This window comes from Microcebus murinus, chromosome 8, assembly GCF_040939455.1.
Source record: "Microcebus murinus isolate Inina chromosome 8, M.murinus_Inina_mat1.0, whole genome shotgun sequence".
In the NCBI taxonomy this organism is placed as follows: Eukaryota; Metazoa; Chordata; class Mammalia; order Primates; family Cheirogaleidae; genus Microcebus; species Microcebus murinus.
In genome coordinates this window covers 62,570,012-62,592,866 of record NC_134111.1, presented here as the reverse complement: position 1 = coordinate 62,592,866, position 22,855 = coordinate 62,570,012, and the positions used below count along the sequence as shown (strand labels likewise).

The following is a 22,855-nucleotide window of genomic DNA, read 5'->3' as shown; positions in this document are numbered from 1 at the left end:
TTCAAATTGCTTCCTTAAATAGAAAGATTAATAGGAAGGGGACAGAAAAACAGAAGAAAAAATGTTTAGTTTTAATAAAGCGTTCATAAACATGAGAGGAAAACTGTTTCTGGAAACATTGTTTTAAACTTACTCATCCCCATTAATGTCAGTGGCAGCTACAGAAAATCCAAAGTATGCAGCCATCTGGATAAAGAGATGAAAATGAAATGTTTGTATTTCATCCAACTAGTTTAGGCCATTAACATTTGTAATATATGTATCAAATAAAAAGGGTTTTTTTTCTCTCTGCACATAGTGCTTCAATCTAAATGTCATTTCTTTTGTTTATTCTGACAATACAACAATGATCAGGTAATGAGGCTTATTTATTTTCCTAGAGTATAGGCAAAACATATTCTACATATATCATTCCAATGTCATCAACACATGCCACTTAAATCAACTCTCTTTCCCAGGACTATCCTATTAGCTCCCTTTCTCCTCACTCCCCAGAGCACAACAGACACAGGGATACTAACAGAAAGACATACAGTCACAGATAGATGTTTTAATTGAACCCAATAAGTTATATATATGTGAATGCCTATGCAATGAGAATAATAGACAATAGTGATTAATAAGAGATAATAATTGGCTCTCCCTTTGTGAAATTACTACTAAAGAAATTGCTGTTTGGAAAAACATGGAAAGAGCTCATTTTTTTCTCACACCTCAATCAATTACTTGCCAGATGATTTTGCTTTTGAATTACATACAAATGTGTTTGGGTTTATTCTGTATATGGAGAAGGAATGTCTGAGAACCATAGGAGCCCACTGGCCATCACAGACAGAGCAGCCCAGCTGGAAATAAATGTGAAACATGAAAGTTCTAAAGAAAGCCCAACATGCAAAACAAAACTAAAAGAGATAACAGATTAAATACAAACTAAGGTGAAGAATGAGTCAACAAACCAAAAAAAAAAAAAGTTAGTAATTCTTCCAAAATTTGATTAGCTCAGATATCAGGAGGGAATATTAAGGGAGATTCCTACATTACCTATTTGGAGTTGATATAGTATAATTGAGAAAATAAAAAGTGTATTCTGTATTCAATGACAAGATGAGAGCTTAGGTACTGCTGTTTGTATTTAGGGTGCCATGTTGATGTGCTGACTAGAATGTAACAGAATAATTATTCATGGCCTTACTCTGTCAGGGTGTTTGGCCTGACGATATAAAGAAAGGATGGCATTTAGTGAGACAAGCTTTGTCCTGTACACTGTGATTGAAATGTTTTCACTGGATTCTTACAACTACCCCATGAGGAAGTTACCAGCATCCGTGTTCTTATACATGAGGAACCAGATTTAGTGGTAAATACTTTGTCAAATGCAATGAACAGACTGAGCATAGACAGCTCAGATCTGTCTTCATCCAAAACCCATTCTCTTCTCCCTGCTCCCCACAGCGAAGGAGGAATAAAGCAAGCATCACTGACGGCACGTCACAGGATCCAGAGACAAACATGGACATCAGACAGGAGAAGCTGCTTGAGCTGAAGAAGGCACAACAGCACAAAGAGATCACTGGCCCTGCAGCAACACTAACTGCCCTTTGATTACAAACCTCTCCCTGTTCTGCATCAACCCTGGCTGCCACACAAATAGGACCAGGTTTCTGGGGACCATGAGTCTAGTCACTCATCCAAGCAATCCTCTTCCAAAGCCCAACAATCTCAACCTAACAAAAATTGGGCTTGAATCCCAGATATGCAAACAGTGAGGTTTCTTTCTCTACTACTGTTTAATTTTTCCTTTATCACTATCAACTTATTATTTAATTCTTTGAGACATACAATACAGAATATATTATATTATGCCTATACTGACAAAGAACGTCTAATACTTAAAAGTACTACTTTTTTCTAATTTGACAATTCAGATCTTTCTTTTTTGTTTTTAATTATTACGGGTACACAATAGCTATATGTCTTTATAGGGTACATGTGATGTTTTGATACAGGCATACAAGGTGAATTAACCAAATCAGGGTAATTGGGGTATCTATCACCTGAGGCATTTATCATTTCTTTGTGTTTAGTAACATTCCAATTCCACTTTTAGTTATTTTAAAGTATACTCTAACTTATTGTTGATTGCAGTCACTTTGTTGTGTTATCAAATATTGTTCATTCTAACTGTATTTTTGCACCCACCCATAAGGTGGGGATGGTTAATGGGTGCAAAAAGTACTACTTTTTAAGCAAAGAACAGTTTATTTCATGGAGTACAAATGAAGTTTGCTTTCGATATCTATAATTTACACACCTATGCCATGCTCTTTTTTGCATAATAAAGGAGAATTTAATGTTATCATCAAAGAAAAATGAAGTTTTTGTGCTTGTGTTTGTGAGTAATTTGATTTTATATTTCCTACAAAAACAAAAACAAACAAAAAACCCAAAAATGAGCCATACAAAAGGCTTTGCTTACACAAACTACATTGGTTAAAACAAAGGTGAAATATTTAAAGCCTATCTTACATCACAATATTGAATATTATGGAATCATTAAACCATCTGATACTGGCAAGAAAAGTTTTAAGATATTAGAAAATACTGATAAAACATTGAGTGTAAAAAGCAAGACAAAAAATTAAAAATACAGAGTAAACCAATTTTTACATACACACAGAGAAATACACCAAAATAATAATAATAATTTGATGGATTATCTGTTTGACTGGATTATAGGTGACTTTTATACTTTTCTTCTTTTCCCAAATTTTCTTCAATGAATATATACTGTTTTTATTTAACATAATAGAGGGCAAGGGATAACATTTTAAAAGCATACCTGCTCACCAGTAAAATTGTATAAGGAGGACATGTTCTTCCCATCATAAATATAAACCTGTGCAAGAAAAACAAAAGTATATAAAATATAGTAAAATAGAAGATAACTCAGAGATTTTTAAAACAAACACCTTTTAACTTTCCTACCATTCCCAAGGTCCTTGCTGCTCTTGGAACTCCTGAAACAAAGTCTGGGAATAAAACAAAACAAAACAAATTGTTCATTTTTAAGATCAACATTGAAAATTACAGAAGAAAGTAGCTAAGTCAGAAAGCTTTGAGTTTTATTACTTAAGTAGAAAATAAACAATGAGTTATAAAAACTGATATTCCATACTAATAATCCCAGCATTTAACTACAAAATCAAAATTTACAAAATATAGAAAGATTTGAAGGTTTTCAAATATACGCAAATAAGCCCTTAAATCATTTATAATCTTGTTAAACAAGAACAAAGTTGTGGTTCATTGTGATCACAATAAAGTGACCTAAGAATGAAAAACAAGTTACACTTACAGTAATGCAAAATATATAGAGCAAACTGAAATGCAGAGGTGGCTGTGGCACAGAAATGTGATCAAAATCAGGTAAAGTCTATGATTCCTAAATTGAGCTCCAAAGGAAGACAGATGGACAAAAACAGGATGGGGTAATAACCTTATAGAAACAGCCCAGAAGGTAACAAATCATGCCTAAAGAAAGAAGAAACTAAGCCTCTCCCAGAAGACTGAATTTGCTGAAAGCAAGGAGAAAGAAGCTGAAGAAACCCCTGACAGTGCTGGGGACTAGAAAGGAGGAGAAGGGAAAGAGGGCGAGGCTGACAGTGACTGTCTCGATTTCAGTGGACACTAGAGGAAGTTTACCACAGACCAAGCTTGGATTCTCCTCAACGTGCTAACATCACCCTTATTTCTCCTGCAATTATATTCTATAATAATGCTTTCAAATTGCTGAAAAATTTCATAGCCACATGTTTCAAAGGCTTAATCTAAATTTTTTCAAAAGGATTAAATATAGTTCAAACTTCATACCGTCTACGCCATCACCATTGAAATCTCCTACAGCCACTGAATAACCTAAATGGGGAGCCAAAGATAAGACACCATTAGGGCAAGAACAGCTACCTTCAGCATACTGGTTTAGTATGCTTTCCTTAAAAATATTTTCAAGTAACTCCTTTAATTATGTAACATTTTGTCCTCTAGGGGTAACAGATTCATGTCTGTAATAAATGAATTTTAAAAGAAATAACTGAGTTAAATACACAAATAGGATATCGCTATTAGAGAAAATAAGATTGTTTTATTAACTTTACAAAGAAGTCTGTTAGAAACAGAAAATTTACAATACGTCAAACAGAACCAATGAATAGATTCTTTTAATCAGCAAGTATTATTTAATACTTCTGTTGTGTATGACTTGTTTTAATAAATAAAAGAAACTTAAAGAGAGAGAACAAATGTTAATAAATCCTAAAGACCAGAACTATAGTTTAACATAGTGAATACAAGTTCAAGAGTCAGACTGCCTGGGTCTGACTCTCAGAACAGCAAGTTATAAAAGAGTGACTTTGGGCAAATTATTTTACCTCTCTGTGCCTCAGTGTTTGCACCTACAAAATAGGGGTAGTAACAGTATGTTTTCACAGCCTTGTTGTGAGGATTAAATGAGTAAATATGGTACTTAGAACAATGCCCAGAACATAGAAAGCATATCTTAAAGGTTAGCTATTATTATCATTGTATAAATAATCACTCTTCAACTTCAATTACTGAAATTTAACATAATCTAAGTACTCAATAATAATTTGAAATTGTACATTTCTTATATTTTAAAAAATCTTAATCTATTTCACATAAAGATTTTATGTACATATGCAAATATAGGACAAATATACCACAACTCCATAAAATAAATCTGTATTTTGTTTTTACCTACCCAAATAACTGTCATCAAATATAGCTTGTGCAGTCCGAGTTGCTAATTGGTTATTATACTTGATGCTGTAAACATTGGGGTCGTATTTAGAGACAATTTCTGCCACTTGATCTGAAATGAGCTGACCTAAAAAACACATATATAATAAGTAATTTTCTAATGGTAACTTTATGAAGCAGACAATAGATGGCTTCTGCATGAATGAAAACAGTATTAGATATTAGTATTTCTAATTATTCATCTTAAATAACTCTCCTTGATAATGCTAAATCTGAAATTTGATATTCTTTTTTAACTTATGATTATTTCTATTTAAGCCAGGACTTATAATTAATCTCTGCTAATAAAAATTTAAAAAAACAGCCGGGCGCGGTGGCTCACGCCTGTAATCCTAGCACTTTGGGAGGCTGAGGCGGGCGGATCGCTCAAGGTCAGGAGTTCGAAACCAGCCTGAGCGAGACCCCGTCTCTACCAAAAATAGAAAGAAATTAATTGACCAACTAAAATATATATATATACAAAACATTAGCCGGGCATGGTGGCGCATGCCTGTAGTCCCAGCTACTCGGGAGGCTGAGGCAGTAGGATCGCTGAGCCCAGGAGATTGAGGTTGCTGTGAGCCAGGCTGACGCCACGGCACTCACTCTAGCCTGGGCAACAAAGTGAGACTCTGTCTCAAAAAAAAAAAAAAAAAAAAAAAAAAAAAAAAAAAAAATTTAAAAAAACAGGACTTATCTTAACTCACTAAACATTAATGTTAAATAAATGGAATAAGAAAATCAAAAGATTATTTCCCAAAAAAACCATTAAAGTTGAAAATTTTACTGAAACAATTAAATGCTGTTACCATTATAATCAAAATAATTGGTTCAATTGGTTTTTTTAAAACCAGTTATTTGGACACCTGTATGATGCAACTTGAATGGATGAGTACACTTTTGTTCACAACTTTATGTTATTAAGTAGACAAGAAATCTAGATGATTACAGAAAAATAAGACTGCCCTCCACCCCAAGAAAGATAGGCTAATTTATCAAATGTCATCTCCCCAACATAGAGAAAATAATCTCTTCTCGCTTCTGATGTTTTAGAAAAAAATTCATAATGGCTACAGTTTTCAGATCTGTTCCAATCTATCCAAATCAATAGGATGAATCTACAGGGCAGAAACACTTCCTTTCTGGGATACTACTTTATCTTTTGTGCCTAAACAGTACTGAATTCATAAGAGAAGTTCAAAAACTATTTCTTGACTCGAACACTGGAAAATTCATCATCTCTTTTGCATAAAACAAAATTATCGTTTTCTCCATTCTTACAGAGACAATCTGAGATTTATAGAAAAATTCATTCTAATGTATTTACTTATCCAGGGGGAAACCTGCTGATTTTAATCTCACTGAGACAAAATATTTTCTGCCAATTCACTGAGTCTTTTAGTTACATATTATAGACCACTTATAACAAAATGCCAATAAATATGTCAGTAGTACCTATTTGTCCTAACTTATAATAAATAGAAATGTATATAGACAGTACGTAATACCCAAGGTATTACTATTAAAGAACAAGTCCTTTAAACATGTGCACAGCTGTGTCAATTAAAAAGACAAAGTTAACAAGTAGTCCTAAGGAAGAATCACAAAATCTAACTTTCTCAACAGTTTTGGTTCCCAGGAAACTACTTCCTTCCTTCCCCTCCACTGAATAATCAGCAATAAAGAAGAAAAATAAATAAATCCACATTTTTATATCTAACTGAAAAGTATTAATATCCCGTTTTCTACTATGAACTTTAGAATTGCTATTTTTTAAAACAGTAAAACTCAGTTGCAATTTTTTTCTAAGTCATTTCATTTCCTAACAGATGTATAATTTGTAGAAATTCAAATTTTTCAGTTTTAGTATGTCTCATAAACTGATCTATCTTTGACATCTGATTTTTCTCTTTTCTTCATTCCTTCCTTTGCCTTCCCTTTCAACTTTTCACTTATTCCTATTCCTTATTCCTATTCACTTATTCACTTATTCCTTCTTAGTTTCCCTCCATCCTACTTCACTTCAGCAAATATCTTTCTTTAGTTTCCATTTCTATAAAGCAAAAGTAAGCATGAGTTTTTCTACAAAGAAGCAGTTGTAAAGAAAGCATAGTGTAGAAGACAGAAGTAAAATTTGAAATTAAAAAAGTACTTTCAAATCAATATAATCATAGGTTTTCCATTTCTTCCAAGTATTGACAATGCTTGAATATCATAATGCTAATAAACAAGAGTTCATATTTTAAATAGTGCTTTTTAGCAGAAACTAAACATGTCAATATATTAATGAAATAAATAATTGTGTATCTCTAATAATAAATGAAACAAACAATTTTAGTTACCTATTTTCAAACTGTCAGCAATAATGATCTGTTATACATTTATTCAAATGGTAACTTAATTAGGCCTCCCAGAATGACTGAAGAATATAGTATTATATCTTTATATCAATGCCAGTTTAATTATATTTTTAAAAAATTAATAAGAGCCTCTATTTTTTAAAAAATCCCCAAATACTCAAAGAGATCATTCTTGATGTCAGTGATTAACAAGAAAATAATCATTTAAATATTCTAATGAGGAACTTCAAAATACTTTTAGAACCCTGAGCTTTCAGAATGCCACAATTTGCCTATATGGATTGGTTCCACACACTTCCTAATGATTTCTTTTAAAATATTCAGTTTATTTTATACTAGGAATACATACATATTAAATATATATTATAGTTTTTAAAAAATATTGTATAACAGAGTGTTTATACATTTAAATTATATTTTCCATTTTCTTCTTTAAAATAATTTGAAAAATGTCATTGGCATAAGATAAACCAGGTGAATCAGAAACATATAGTCAATATTGAGTAATTTAAAACTATTAACCTACCTTGCCAATAAAAGCTACCAGGACCCCCAAGAAGTACTCTGTCAGCCTAGAAGGAACCAAACAACAAAAAGATATATACTTAAAAACAAGTAGCTTTAAGAACAGAAATCAAGGTAATAAACATAAAGGAGATATATATGTATATGTTATACATAGTATATATTTACATATCTATACACTAGATATATACACATACGCATATATTAAAGCAAATATAATCACAGATCTCAAATTCATCTAACTCAGTTTCAGTGGTCTCCATTATACCTTTACTAAAATAAAATTTGTTAAAAGTTACAATACATTAATATATGAGAATACAAAAACATATTTTTTTCCGTGGATCTTGGCTGTTTCATATATCCAGAATGTTGTACTAGCGCAAAGTATTACCGGGTTACAATAAAAAAAGTCACTTCTTAATTTTGTATATTTGATTTGTAACTATATAATGCAAAATTTCTTTCTAATAATCATGGAAGATTTTATACTAAAGGAAAATTATTTTTAATGTCTTACAGATAGATCTAAACAAGAGTGAAGTTAGAGAGTAAAACTGTCAGGGTGGATTATACATCCAAATTATGCTTGACTAGCATTTCGTATGTCCATAACAAACTGAAACTGTCTAATTCAAGGTATTTTGTGTTTCAGCACAATATTTTGGAAATTCCTTCTTGCTGGAGGTAAGAAAAAATTTTTCCCCTGTAAATGTCCATACAGCCATTTCAAGCTTTCACAATCTCCTGCATTGGCTATGTAAAAAAAATACTTCTAAGTTGTCTACCTTAAAATAACACCATTTTCCCAGAAATGGGTTTAAGAAAGTCAACAGTTTAGAAATGACTTCCACAATATGAGATTACTTCTGGGGTGACAACTGTTTAGGCATAAGTATAGAAAACATGTACACACACTTTTCTTCCACTGATTTAGAAATCTGTCATGCAAGTTTAAACCTAATATTTATTAATATACTTTATCTCTATGTGGCTTCCTTAAATTTTGAATTATGACTAATGTACTATGAAGTTGAGTGAATTAAAAATCAATTACCTAGTAAAGAGAGTTAACTATAATTATTAGTACCTAGTCTAGCAAAATAAAGGTAAAACAAAAATTTTTAAAAAATAATAAAATGCTTTATTAATTTTTCCACATCACATGATTTTTAGTTTCAGTTGTTTTCATAAATTTAAGGCACTCCTCTTTGCTCACATTTCTAAGAAAGCCATAATAAGCTTTCTAAGGAAATTCTACTTTTAATCGAACAATATATTTTTAAGACTTCTCTAGAAGGAATTAACATTTTCAATTTGTTTTATTCAAAATGTCCATATGTCCCACAAATGAATAAATAAATATACAAAGAAAAGTATATAAAGAAAAATACTTAAGAAAATTTACCTTTGAAAATATAAATGGAATTCTTATTTTAGAAAAATAGGTAAAAACTATAAACTCCAAAGAGCATATTAGTTTAGATAAAAATTCATAGAGGCCTGTATTTGAGATTTCTTACAATTATTAAATAGCTTCAGCTTCACTTGGTGCCTGCAGGCACATAATAGGAGGCAAACATGGGTGTTTCTCAGCTTTTATGTAACTAAACTCTAATTCTATAATAAAGTTCCCATTAACAGCTTTTATAAAACAAATAACTTCAGTTGACAATAGAAAACTATAATATTCTACCAATTCATGTAACTGGAAATTTAATATTAAGTCATAATATAACAGTTACTTATCATTTACTGAGGAAATTCTTTAATTTCCTCCACTCTCAGTATGATGTTTCCCTATTTCAAATAGGCAATATTTACTAGGGAGGGAATAATATAAGACAAAGAATGTCAAATTAAATGGGTTATTTTATTAGATGTTTTCATTAAACAATAGTTATAATGAAGCTGAAATATTTACCAGTTTATTTTCAATCATAGTTTAGTCAGTAAGATAGATCTGAATCTCATTCAGTCTTAAATGAGAACTTACTTTAGTAAAATCAATGCTGAATCCTCCTTGACAAAATCCCTGTCCATCAGCATCAATATTTTCTAAAATAAAAAGATTGGAAATATACACAAACCCAAAAACAAACAAATAACACAAAACAAAACATGATAAAATCTGATATCACTATAATCTTAAAATAATGTACTAGTTTCTCGGAGTGGTCAATCAATTATTATCACATTCTAAAAAAGTTAGTATGCATGTTCATCAGCATCATTTCCTCAGATATGGAAACAGAGATATTAAAGTACCTGGGCCAGACACCAGGGAACAAAAAGACCAACTAAAATGGTAGATTTCAAATCTTTTTTTTTTTTAGCCACAACCCACAAGACTATAATTTATATCATAACCCAACGTACATGGTATGTATGTATAAAATATATAACTTAAACAAAATTTCACAAAACATTATTACTATTATTATATATAATACATTCTGATATTTTCAATTTTATTTCATTCCATTTTTTAAAAAATTACTAGTTATGACCCACTACACTGATTTCATAAAACACTAATGAGTTGTGATCTGTAAGTTAAAAACTCCAATCTGAAATTCCTCTATTATCCTATTGTTGGTAGGATTTCTCTAAGTTATCATGAATAATAGAAAAGAGATACATACATTCTTAATGCATACATTTCCTATACCTATATTTTATGGCCAACAACAAAAATAAAAAACTATAAATAATACAGTTCAGAATTTGGGGGAAATGGCAAGGCCAGAACTTAATGTTCTATGAGGAGCAAAATATGATACAATCTTCACAACATTTTTAGTGCTGGGGTCTAATTAAAATGAACATCTTTAAACATGACACTTTCAAGTATTTTCCAACCCTAGTAGACTCAATAGTTTTGCTCTTCTGAAGTGACCCCCTTTGTGTAGTTCTCACAAAAATTATTCGGAACAATGAGCCAATTAATCTAAATTAACTTTAATCATAAGCAAAACTATACCTAGAACAGAGGCAAAGATGAATCTCAAGACTCTCCCTTTGTTTTATTTTGAGGATAATAAGGAATAATAAAAAACTCTATCCTTCAGTTATGAAAAAATTCTTGTAAGCCATGCCACAAATATATGAAAAGTTATAGTATTACTGTATTTGCTACCCAAATATAGGAACCAAAAATATTTATTTTCAGTCATAAGGAAAAACTTCCAGGAATTTTTGGCAAATCCCATCAAAAATTTTTAAGCCGTTTTTAAAACCCGGAAACTGCCCCAACATTACGCACTTAATATCTAAATTTAAATCTTTTTTTGTTTTTTTTTTTTTAGAAAATAGCCTCAAGAGTGTAATGCTATACCAATGTAAATTTTTTTAACCAAGAGGGAGGGAGAAAATGTGGGGTTGGGGTTTCCAGCATCTAGTGAATCATAAGAAGGAATTCTGCTCTAACCTCAAGGCAGTGATTTATTTCCCTTATTCAAGTTGCATCTGGGGAAGTATTTCAGGCTATTTATAAAGACATCCTTTTTTGATTAGCATACTATATAATTCTCTGCTTTATTTGGATTCCCAGAACATCCAGCTAAAAAACATGACTGTCCCTTAAAATGTTCTTAACAGGTACATATTAAACTGAGTGTTTCTGTCAATTGAAAGACTTTCATGTTGAATATAACCTATTCCAGTGAAGGCTATGACATGTATTTATACAGATGATTAATACTTCTCCTATTTGCTAAGTCTGGCAATGATATTATAAATAGTCATATTATTGATTCTGACGGTAAGATCAGCTAGTGTTTATTAAGCCCTTACTGTGAGCCAGGTGCTAAAGCATTTTATGTGGCATTTTAAAAAATTAAGTAATTTATTTAAATAAATAAATTGTATGTAAGTAATTATTTAAATAAATAAATAAAGACATGGTCTCACTCTGTCACCCAGGCTGGTGTGTAGTGACATAATTATAGTTCACTGCAGACTTGAACTCCTGGGCTCAAGCAATCCTCCTGCCTCAGCCTCCCTAGTAGCCAGCACTACAGGTGCATATCACCACACCTAGGTATTTATTTTATGTGGCATTATTTTTTTAATCTTATTTACTTTTATAGACAGAGTCTTGCTATATTGCATAAGCTGGTCTTGAACTCCTGGCCTCAGGCAATCCTCTCACCTCCGCCTCCTAAAGCACTAGGATTATAGGCATGAGCCACTAAGCCTAGTGGCATTATCTTTTTAAATATTTATAGAAATCCTATGAGAGACATTATTATTATTCACAATTTGTATAGATAAGGAAACTGATGCTTAGGGAAAGTAAGTAACTTGACCATGGTCAACCAGCTAGAAAGAGAGTACAGACCTGAACCCATGCCTGTCTATACCATTTCACTACATTATCTCAAATCAACAGTGTATTAATATTTATCATTCCCTACGCAATGAAAAGGGGAAAGGAAAAGCCAACTAGAAATCATAACTAAGAAAATCTATGTCCAAATAATATTAACAGAAAGTAGACAGAAGGCACAAAAGATTCAGTCTGAGTATGGAGTTAAAAGGGTTTTTATTATACATCATATGATTTGTGGTTCAGACACTTTTGTAACAGAAGAATATCTGGCCCATTGCATAATACCAAAAATGGTCATAGATGCAGTTATAAAAAGCCAAAAGCAAATGTAATCAGTAATAAGGTAAGTTGGTGAGACAGTAAAGTTCCTTTTCTAGGGTATCCACATAGGTCACGGTAAAAACAAAACCAACCAACCAAACACACCAAAAAGAAAAAAACAAAAAACAACCCACAAACTACCATCACCAAGACAAGCAAAATTATCAAGAAGTTACCAATGCAGGCCCCTACAAAACTAGCATCATCTTATAAAATCAATAGTTGGGTAGCATAATTTACTGAAGTCTGAGAAATATACAAAATAGTAAATTTGTACCTCTGAAGTTTTTTATGTGAATTAGTGTTTTACCAATAATGAAACAAAGGTCCAGAGTGGTTAAGTGAATTACCCACAGCTATAAGTAGATTGTTAGCACAATGTGAGAATATAACCAGACTCCCACTCCTCAGTTTTCTCTGGACAGGTTGCCCCTTATAATTAAAGGCTAAGAAAGCTTAAGATTTCAAAGGTTGAATCAAAAAACATATACAATAATCAAGGGTTTCTGAAGGTCAAGCCTCTTAGGAAGAAAGGCATTCATTTTGTCTTTTGTTTTTTGAAGTTGTTCTCTGAGTTCTTTCTAAGATTTGAGGTTTTATTATTTAGATCAGGGTTAGCAAACATTTTCCCTAGAGGGCCATATAGTCAATATTTTAGGCTTAAGGCCCAAATAGTGTGGCAAGTACTCAACTCTCATAACTCAACTTTCCCATTAAAGAGGTAAACAAATAGGTATGGCTGTGTTCCAATAAAACTTTATTTACAAAAACAAGTCCACAGGCCACCGTTTGCTGACCTGATTTGGATATGGTTTTAAATGACTTCATAATTTCTGTGCCTAAACCAAATAAATAAGAGCATAATGTGAGAGATATACAAAAGACCATCATCAGAATGCATGTTTTTAGGAGGTTTCCATGTGCTCTTACACATCAGGAGTTATCCAAACCTACACTCATGAAAGTATGATGTATTCTTTGTAGAAGAGCTTGTGCTTAATGCAGAAACAATTGAGATGGGAGCATTTTCTATTGTTAGTAATGCAGGGAAAAGGTTCCTTTGGAATAGATAGGCCTGGGTTCAAATCCTCCTCTGACCACTTGATACTGTAAGATGTTGAAAAAAAATTGCTTCAACTGTCACAATCTCAGTTCCCGCATCTATCAAATGAGAATAAGGGTAATTTTTGTATGTATACATCATATAACTAGTAAGTTACAAACCTGGCACACAAGGGGTTAGCTCATTCTTCATATATATAAAATTATCTTCTCACAATAGGAACATTTTTGCAATATAAAAATTAAAAATATAAATTCAGAAATTAAAAACCACAAATTCAGGTGGTTTTCTACACACCACCAAAGATGACAAGACTGTGACCAAAAATGCCAACATAAAGGTAGCAACACAGACGGCACCCAAGCACTGAGGATAAAGCCGCCAACTTCCCCCATCCTGTTCAGAGTACACTTTCCGACCTAATTTTTACTATATCCTGATACACAATGTGGACCTAAGTAGGTATCATTCTTTCAATGTTTGCTTCCCACTAACAACAGATAGGATCAAGGTGGTGGGCTAAAAAATTAAGTATTTAATGAAATAATGTGTGAACCCAGAGGTTCAACTACTCAGAATTTTGAGGCCACAGTAGTTCCTGGTGTCACATGTCACCTAACATGGAAAATGAGAACACAGAGTATTGTATCTTGTGCTTTTGTTACTAATTCTTCCTACTAAACTACTTGGTGACTAGTGGAGCATAAAAGTAATGGCTTGAAAAGTCCAACAGGTATAAACACTACACTGCATTTCAATAATCTGGCTGGTATAAGGAAGATCTGGAGTTGTGGTCAATTCAACAGAGGGTAAGAATGCAAAAGGATTAGAATCTCCAAGGGGAAAAGAATGTATGGAGTTTGGAAAAAAGTGCTTGACACAAAGAAATTCTCATTCAGAGCAGAGAAATTTAGACTCAAGACTCTTGAATTCAATGTTCACCTTCCTATAAAAACTCTAGCTCTTTAAGACATAATTTTTATTTTTATCTTTAGTATCATCATTAACATAAAGCAGTGGTTCCTAAACTTTGGTGTGCATCAGAATTATCTTGTGGAGCTTGTTAAAAATGCAGGTACCCAGGCCTCACCTAGACCTACTGAACCATGACCTGTAGTAGTAGTAAGGGCCCACTTCTTGTCTGTTAGAAAAGCTCAACTGAGATCTTTTGACTAATAGTGATTAAAAACATAGGTTTCCAAAATCAGGTATTAATTATTATTAACCAAGGAAGATGAAGATAAAAATGAGTGCTTAAGGAGAAAAGGTAAATCTATTTACTTCACATTTGTAAATTTTTTACATTAGTAGGATTGCTTTCATTTTGTTCTCATCAACATCACAATAGGTCTACATATTCTCTCTCTTTCTCTCCCCCCCCCACTCAGTCACACACATACACACACACATTTTTAATAAATGAGGCTTCCCATCCCTCTTCTTAAAAGCTGGTATGACTTCCTATACATACTTGATCTGCATGGAGCATACTCAACAGTCTTTGCTCCATCTTGAAGGAAGCATGTTCCAACAGGCTCTCTCTCCTGTTTCATCTCAGTCCTCCAGTGGTACAAGGGGGCACAGGCCTAAAATGAAAGGTTTAGTCCATGACATAAAAATTATATGAAAAATTAGTGTTTCACATGATCTATACTATCTCAGAATATAACATCCTTTTTTAAGCATTAATAAAAATTAATCAAACCTATTATATACTTTAAATTCCTTATTGCAGTAGTAGATAAGAATTTTGAATGAAGTATTTTTCTCACATTGTTCTGAAGGCCATATTTGTAGCTCATTTTTTTCCCAAAATACTTAGCAAAATTATTTCTTCAAGTAGCATATTTCTTGATGTTATATGCTAAGCTGAATGTCACAGAACAATTAACTTTTGAACTAAATAACATTCACGAATGTAGAATATACCCCTATATTATATAGCAAATAATTAAGATGACAGTAAAAGAATTTGCAGTGCTTATTTTATTTACCTTCCAAATAAACTATGATCTTTTTGTTTTCAGAGTTCTAGATTTTAATACCATGTAGAAGGAGTAGAATAACGGGTGTTTAAATAGCATAGTAATCTACCAAATGTGTAACAACTTAATTTACTAGAAAAAAAGTTCAAAGGATTTTCTATGATACTTATTGAAGCAAAGTGCTAACATAAGCACTGCAGACATCAATGCTGAGTTATTTTACACTGACCCTGAAAAGGGTGAAAGTAGGTAATCTTGTTACTTTACACTGTCCTTGATGCTCCGGAGGGGATGATTTGCTCCTCCTGCTTACTTCTGCTGCTTTGCACCTTTTTCTGCCTAGAAAACTGCCACTCTCAACCCCATCCTTCACCTTTAATTGCTACAATAAAATGTAACACATCCTTTAAAGTCCTGCAGATACTTCACCTCCTAAACAAGTTTAGTTTTCATAATCAGATGAAAAAATAAAGACAATAATAAATACTATGTAAGTAATTAAAATAGGTAAGGGCTCTCTGAGGAAATGAAAGTAAAGCTGAAATCTAAAGAACAATCTAAAGGACTAGCCAAGTGAAATCCAACAAGACAACTAATACAAACAGAGGGAACACAAACACTAAGGTGCTAATTGAAATGATTTGGTATATGATAGAAATAAAAAGACTGGTGTGGCTGAAGCATGTAAGATGGAGTGAGATGGTGCCAAAGAGACAGCCAGTGACCTGATTATGGACATGCTCATAAGCCAGGATAAGCTTCTGATATTTATTCAAAGAGTGATGGAGAGCCACTTGACTGTTTTAATCAAGAAGATAAGGCTGGACGCGGTGGCTCACGCCTGTAATCCTAGCACTCTGGGAGGCCAAGGCGGGCGGATTGCTCGAGGTCAGGAGTTCGAAACCAGCCTGAGCAACAGCGAGAACCCCCTCTCTACTATAAAAATAGAAAGAAATTAATTGGCCAAATAATATATATAGAAAAAATTAGCTGGGCATGGTGGCGCATGCCTGTAGTCCCAGCTATTCGGGAAGCTGAGGCAGAAGGATTGCTTGAGCCCAGGAGTTTGAGGTTGCTGTGAGCTAGGCTGATGCCATGGCACTCACTCTAGCCTGGGAAACAAAGCGAGACACTGTCTCAAAAAAAAGAAGAAGATAAAACATTCTGGGTTCATTCTGGTCCCTCTGTGGAGAATTTATTGTAGTTGGGCCAAGAGAGGAAGCAGAGAGATGAGAAAAGCCATCGCGTTGGCTCATGTGAGTAATGACGGCGGCTTGATGTAGGGAAGAAATAATGGAGATGGAGTTCTATAGACAGGTTTGGGATATATTTTGGAGGCAGAATTGACAGGGCTAACTCTGGTAGACAGGATGGAGAGCCATGCCTGCTAATCAGTTAAGGAAGATTTGAGTTATTTTTTTGTTTTTATTGTTTGACAGAGGGTAACAAGAGTCCTCTTTTGGCCATGTTCACTTTGAGTAATCTATTAGATATCCAAATGGAAATATCAAATAGGTAGTTTGGAAATACACATTTAAGGATCCAGGGAGAATTAAGAGCTAGCGATATAGACATACAGATTGTACTTACAGACATGGGGCAGGATAGGAGCCCCTAGGTAAAAGATGTAGTTAGAGAAAACAAAGGGGCCCAAAATAGTGCTCAAGGACATCCTAATATTAATACTTAGAAATTGAGCAGAAGAGGAGCCATTAAAGGAGATTGCAAAGGAGCATCCAGCAAGATAAAAGAAAAACCAGGGAAGTATAGTGTCACAGAACAGGGAACAAAAGTACTTTTTAAAAAGGGAGGCTGAATGACCATTCCAAATGATGCTGAGAGGGCAAGAAATAAATATGAGGGGGAAAAATAAAACAGCATGGATTCACTGAGATGAATAAAAAAATAAATATATATGTAAATAAAAATAAAACAACAATACTTGTGGATTTCAGAAACTTGAAAGTCCATGGTGACCTTGGCCTTGGCTTACCTATGCTTAACTGGAGTGGCTGGGAAAAGAATATGAAGTGAAGTGGAGATGGTTAATATAGAAAACATTTTCAAAAAGTGTTTGAGGGGAGGAGCAGAGGACTAGAGCAGTAGAAGGGAGGAAAATGAGGTACAGGGACAGTTGTTAGTTGTATTTTAAAGAGGAAAGGTACTAAAGCCCAGTCTGAGAAGGATGAGACAGATGGCCTCCTTAGATGGGGTGGCCCTTGATCAGAGCTATCTTAGTTTGTTATGCCCTGCACCCTTGAGCACACTGAATTTTACTATCAGCTTGAAAACATAAAACTTCCTGTGTTTCCACATGAACTGACATGTAGGTAAAGATCCAAAAGACTTACCAAAATTTTATCCTGTTTTGACCTCACCGATGCTCCAAACCACTGGTGGGATTTAAACTCCAATGGATCATCCTTGGCATAATCTCTATTGCCTAAAAATTAATATTGTAAAGGGTAAGAAACAAAACATATTGTTCTTAGTATAACAGAGTTTATTTCTATCCAGCCAGGTTGGGAAATAGTATATCTTTGATTAACCAAATACTACATTGGTTAATCAAATACTATATTCTTATATTCTATTTATCTCATATACATTAGAGACTTTCAACTAATCAGAAAAACAGAATACACAATGACTTAGAAGTGTCTCAGGGTTGTTATTAATCCCATTAATTATCATAATACAGATGTGAAAAAGCATTTCTAAATGAAATTTTCCCATAGCTAAATTGTTGATAATTAATTATACAACAAATATTTGATTGCCTAATCATATTCCCAGAAGTTCTTTCTGTGACATAAAGATACTTATGAAAATTAAAGACTATGAAACACTTTTGTATAACACTGGTAATAAAAGACAAAAGATGCATGCCAATGACATTTTAAGAGTGAGGAATGGAGACATGATTTCGCCAGAAGAAAAAAGAGTTAGATTTGGCACACTACATTCAAACATTTATTTTTATTAACCCCACTACTGAGAAAATTATGCCCATTGTCTAAAACCTTCAGTGTCAAAATAAACCAATGGGACAGACCCAAATCACTACATTCTTGGCAACACAGGTATTCCTGACTATAAGACACCCAGGATATATTCCTCAAAAATGTTAATATCATGATAGACAGTAATAGAAAGTTGTTCTTGATTTAAAGAGACCAATGAGGCATAGCAACCGAACGCAGATGGAATCTTTGATTGAATCTTGTATCTCAACATTTTTTTAAAGTTACAAAGGACTTTATTAGGGTAATTGTAGAAACTTGACTATGACTGTATATTAGATAACAGTATCATAATAATGATGCATTTCTAATGCATGATGATCATATTATGGTTTATGCAAGGGAATGTCCTAATTTTTAGGTGATACATGCTGAAATATTTCAGACTACATTTTCGCAATGTCTGCAGCACTAAGTGAAGCTAAGTGAATGGTGTATTGTTCACTCTATTAGTGTTTCAAATTTTCTATAGGTCTGAAAAGTTTCAAAGTAATTTTTAAAAACAGCAAACAATAAGTACACACTGTATGTACTACGAGACTAGTAAGAGGATACCTTTTGTTTCTTTTTTATTTCAACCCTTTATTGTATTTACTCTAATTATAAAAGTCTTACTCATTATAAAACATAAAATAAAGCTATATGAATCTAAACACAGCAACCCTACCATAAAGAAATGACCCTGGCCAGGCACGGTGGCTCACACCTGTAATCCTAGCACTCTGGGAGGCCAAGGCGGGAGGATCGCTCAAGGTCAGGAGTTAGAAACCAGCCTGAGCAGGAGCGAGAACCTGTCTCTACTAAAACTATAGAAAGAAATTAGCTGAACAACTAAAAATATATAGAAAAAATTAGCCAGGTATGGTGGCAAATGCCTGTAGTCCTAGCAACTCAGGAGGCTGAGGCAGGAAGATTGCCTGAGCCCAGGAGTTTGAGGTTGCTATGAGCTAGGCTGATACCACACCACTCTAGCCTGGGCAACAGAGTGAGACTTTGTCTCAAAAAAAAAAAAAAAAAAGGAAAAAGAAATGACCTCTGCTAACATTTTGGTATCTATCCGTAAGGCCTGCTTCATGAATATATTCATATCCTTTTTTCTATGTAAAATAGATGTTTTAAGTAACTATTTAAGATAACATTAAAATTATATATATATATATATATATATATACCTTTTCCCTCTAATGATATGTCAATAAATGTAGACCTACAATTATTATTTTCATTACTGTATTGTACCCCATTATAGAGTCATACAATAGTTTATTTCATCAATTCCTACATGTCCTTCAGTTTCAAATTTTAAAATATTTCTATTTTAATTTAAGACACCTACATATTCCATCAAAGCCACATCTGCTTTCTTCTCCAATATACACAAGAATCTCAGCAAAGCATATCATTGGCATCTGAGACAGAGGTTCCTTGTTAAATTAAGGTGATAAACCCTCTATAATATGATATATAATACCATATTTTATTCTGACGGATAAAATCTCCTATTAAGACTCTAAGAGATACTTATTTTAATCAGTAAAGTTCCCTGATTGTTAGTTTCCAGTCTCTTTTAAACAAGTCATGCTCATTCCTATCCATACACCTTTTTACCCAAGGCCCTCTTGCCTGGAAAACTTTATTCCTTCCATTTTGGATTCAAACCCTATCTGAGAATTCAGCTGTAATTGTCCATTCATGACCCTAACTCATAATGAAATGATAGACTGCCTTTTAAAAAAATATTTGTCTAACATAAGAGACAGTCATAGGAATAAGCAATTATTGTGAAGGAATGGTAGAGGAATATGTAAAGAGTTATGAGAAAAACATTTCTCCAAAGGAGATACAATGGCCAATAAGCACAAGAAAAGATGCTCAACATATTAGTCATCAGGTAAGTCCAAATCAAAGTTATAATAAAAAATGACTTCAGGCCTTGTGCAGTGGCTCACTCCTGTAATCCCTGTACTTTAAGAGGCTGAAGTGGGAGGACTGACTGAGGCCAGGAGTTCAAGATCAGCCTGGGCAATATAGAGAGACCCCATCTCTACAAAAATGTTTTAAAAATTAGCAGAGCATGATAGCATGCACCTATAGTACCAGTTACTCAGGAGGCTGAGGCAAGAGGGTTGCTTGAGCCTGGGAGTTTGAGGCTGCAGTACTCCAGCCTGGATAAAAGAGTAAGGCCCTGTGTCTTAAAAAAAAAGAAAACAGGCCAGGCGTGGTGGCTCACACCTGTAATCCTAGCACTCTGGGAGGCCAAGACAGGAGGATCACTCAAGGTCAGGAGTTCAAAACCACACTGAGCAAGAGCAAGACCCTGTCTCTACTAAAAATAAAAAAAAATTAATTAGCCAACTAAAATATGTAGAAAAATTTGGCTGAGCATGGTGGCACATGCCTGTAGTCCCAGCTACTAGGGAGGCTAAGGCAGGAGGATTGCTTGAGCCCAGGAGTTTGAGGTTGCTGTGAGCTAAGCTGATGCCACAGCACTCTAGTCCAGGCAACAGAGTGAGACTCTATCTCAAAAAAAAAAAAAAAGGAAAACAAAATTATATATGTAAATAAATATATATTTATTCATGACTTCACAGTCACTAGGATGGCTATTATAAAAAAGACAAAAAACTAGCACCTATAAAGATATAGAGAAACTTAAACTCTCGTATATTGCTAATGGAAATTTAAAATGGTACAGCCACTTTAGAAAATAGTTCAGCAGTTTTTAAAAAATTGAAACATAGATTGCCATATGACCCAGCAGTTCCACTCCTAGGTATCTATTCAAGAGAAATAAAAACATTTGTTCACACAAAGACTTGTACATAAATGTTCATAATAGCAGTATTCATAACAGTCAAAAAGTAGAAACAACCCCAATGTGCATCTACTGGTGAATATATAGACAAACTGTTTAACCATTCAATGGAATACTATTTATCAATAAAAAGGAGTGTAGTAGCACTGATAAATGCTACAACATGGATGGCCATATGTTGCATAATTTTATTTATATAAAATATCCAAAAAAGGAAATATAGAGAGACAGAACATAGATTAATGGTGGCTTAGGAGGCACATATGGCTAATGATAGCTGTGAGGTTTCTTTTTAGAGCGATGTAAATGTTCTGGAATGAGATTGCAGTAATTCTATAAATTACTATCAAACTATAAATATAATAACATTTATTGAATTGTACACTTAAAACAGGTGAAATGTTATGGTAAATTATCTCTCTATAAACCTGTTTTAAAAATGGCAAGCTTATCTGGTGGAAATGTAGCTACAATAATGAACAGAAATTTATGTATATTATAAAGCTATTTTTCAAAATTAATTAAAAATAAACAGATGTGTTAGAAGAGTAATAGACCAGGAATTAACATATTATAGTTAATACAAAACAAAAAGCCCAGAATGACCTAGTAAGCATATGAAAAATGACTCAACTTCAGCAAAAATGATAGAAATGCAAATTAAAATAAGATGTATGTTTCACTTGTCAGACTAAGAAAGATAGCATTAAATTTGGTTCAAAGATTGCTTGTATCAATAGGTTCCTTTATGGCAAATATGTATCCAAAGTCCTGAAAACAGACATTCCTTTGACTTCTAAATTTTATTTTTAGAAATTAACCCCCTCAAAATTTTTAAATATGAACTAGAACTAATAAGCATGTTCAAAATTCCATGATAATAGTAAAATAACAAAATGCCCAACACAATAGGAGATAGGATTGAGGTAAATTATTATTTTATGTATTTATACACATACATACATACACATGCACACAAATGGTATATACACAGGCCACAAGGTACATATACAAGTACACACAGGTACAAATATAAATCCTAGGGCTTCCTGGGTGGTGGGATTTGGGTGATTTTTATTTTCTTTTTGCCTCTCTGTTTTCTCACATTTTCATCAATGGATATGCATTATTTACAGAATGTTTTAGAAGGTTTAAAAAAAAGTAGTGTGAATAAGTATCCATTCATCTTCATATATAAAAGCTTAGTTAGGAGCTCCCACATCCCTCTTAATTAACTCAATGTTAACATTTTCATCTCATAACAGAATTTTAGTTCATAAAATTCAAGAACATTTCAATTAAGTAAGCTCTTCCTAGCATTTTTTAAGCATTAACTTTCCTGGGACCCTCTATTCCATGTCCTAGAATCAAACTATTACTGTAGAATAAATTTTTAAAAAATCAAAATCTTAGATATTACTGAAGACCAAAATGGAAGTTAATGATTTCTTTGATTTAGCAAGACAATGCAGTTTCTTAATTTATTCAAGAAACTGACAGACAATATAGCAGTGGTAAGATATTAGTACTAGTACATTAATGAAGGGACAATTTACTTTATAAACTTCCAAAGTGTCTTTATGTGTCTCTAGAAGCTAATATGCATTGACTTAAA

The 22,855-nt window shown here is 33.1% G+C and overlaps 1 protein-coding gene across 2 annotated transcripts in view; it reads right to left on the bottom strand.

Moving 5' to 3' along the window:
- ITGAV (integrin subunit alpha V) overlaps positions 1-22,855 on the bottom strand; it is an 89,980-nt gene that overhangs the window by 37,023 nt on the left and 30,102 nt on the right. For both annotated transcript variants that reach the window (XM_012779480.3, XM_012779481.2), the window contains exons 3-11: positions 17,754-17,845; positions 14,889-15,003; positions 9,697-9,758; positions 7,702-7,747; positions 4,778-4,903; positions 3,871-3,915; positions 2,986-3,029; positions 2,840-2,896; positions 134-186 (exon numbers count right to left, since the gene is read on the bottom strand). In XM_012779480.3, coding sequence (XP_012634934.1) covers positions 134-186; positions 2,840-2,896; positions 2,986-3,029; positions 3,871-3,915; positions 4,778-4,903; positions 7,702-7,747; positions 9,697-9,758; positions 14,889-15,003; positions 17,754-17,845 — 640 coding nt within the window. The remainder of the gene's footprint in view (positions 1-133; positions 187-2,839; positions 2,897-2,985; positions 3,030-3,870; positions 3,916-4,777; positions 4,904-7,701; positions 7,748-9,696; positions 9,759-14,888; positions 15,004-17,753; positions 17,846-22,855) is intronic.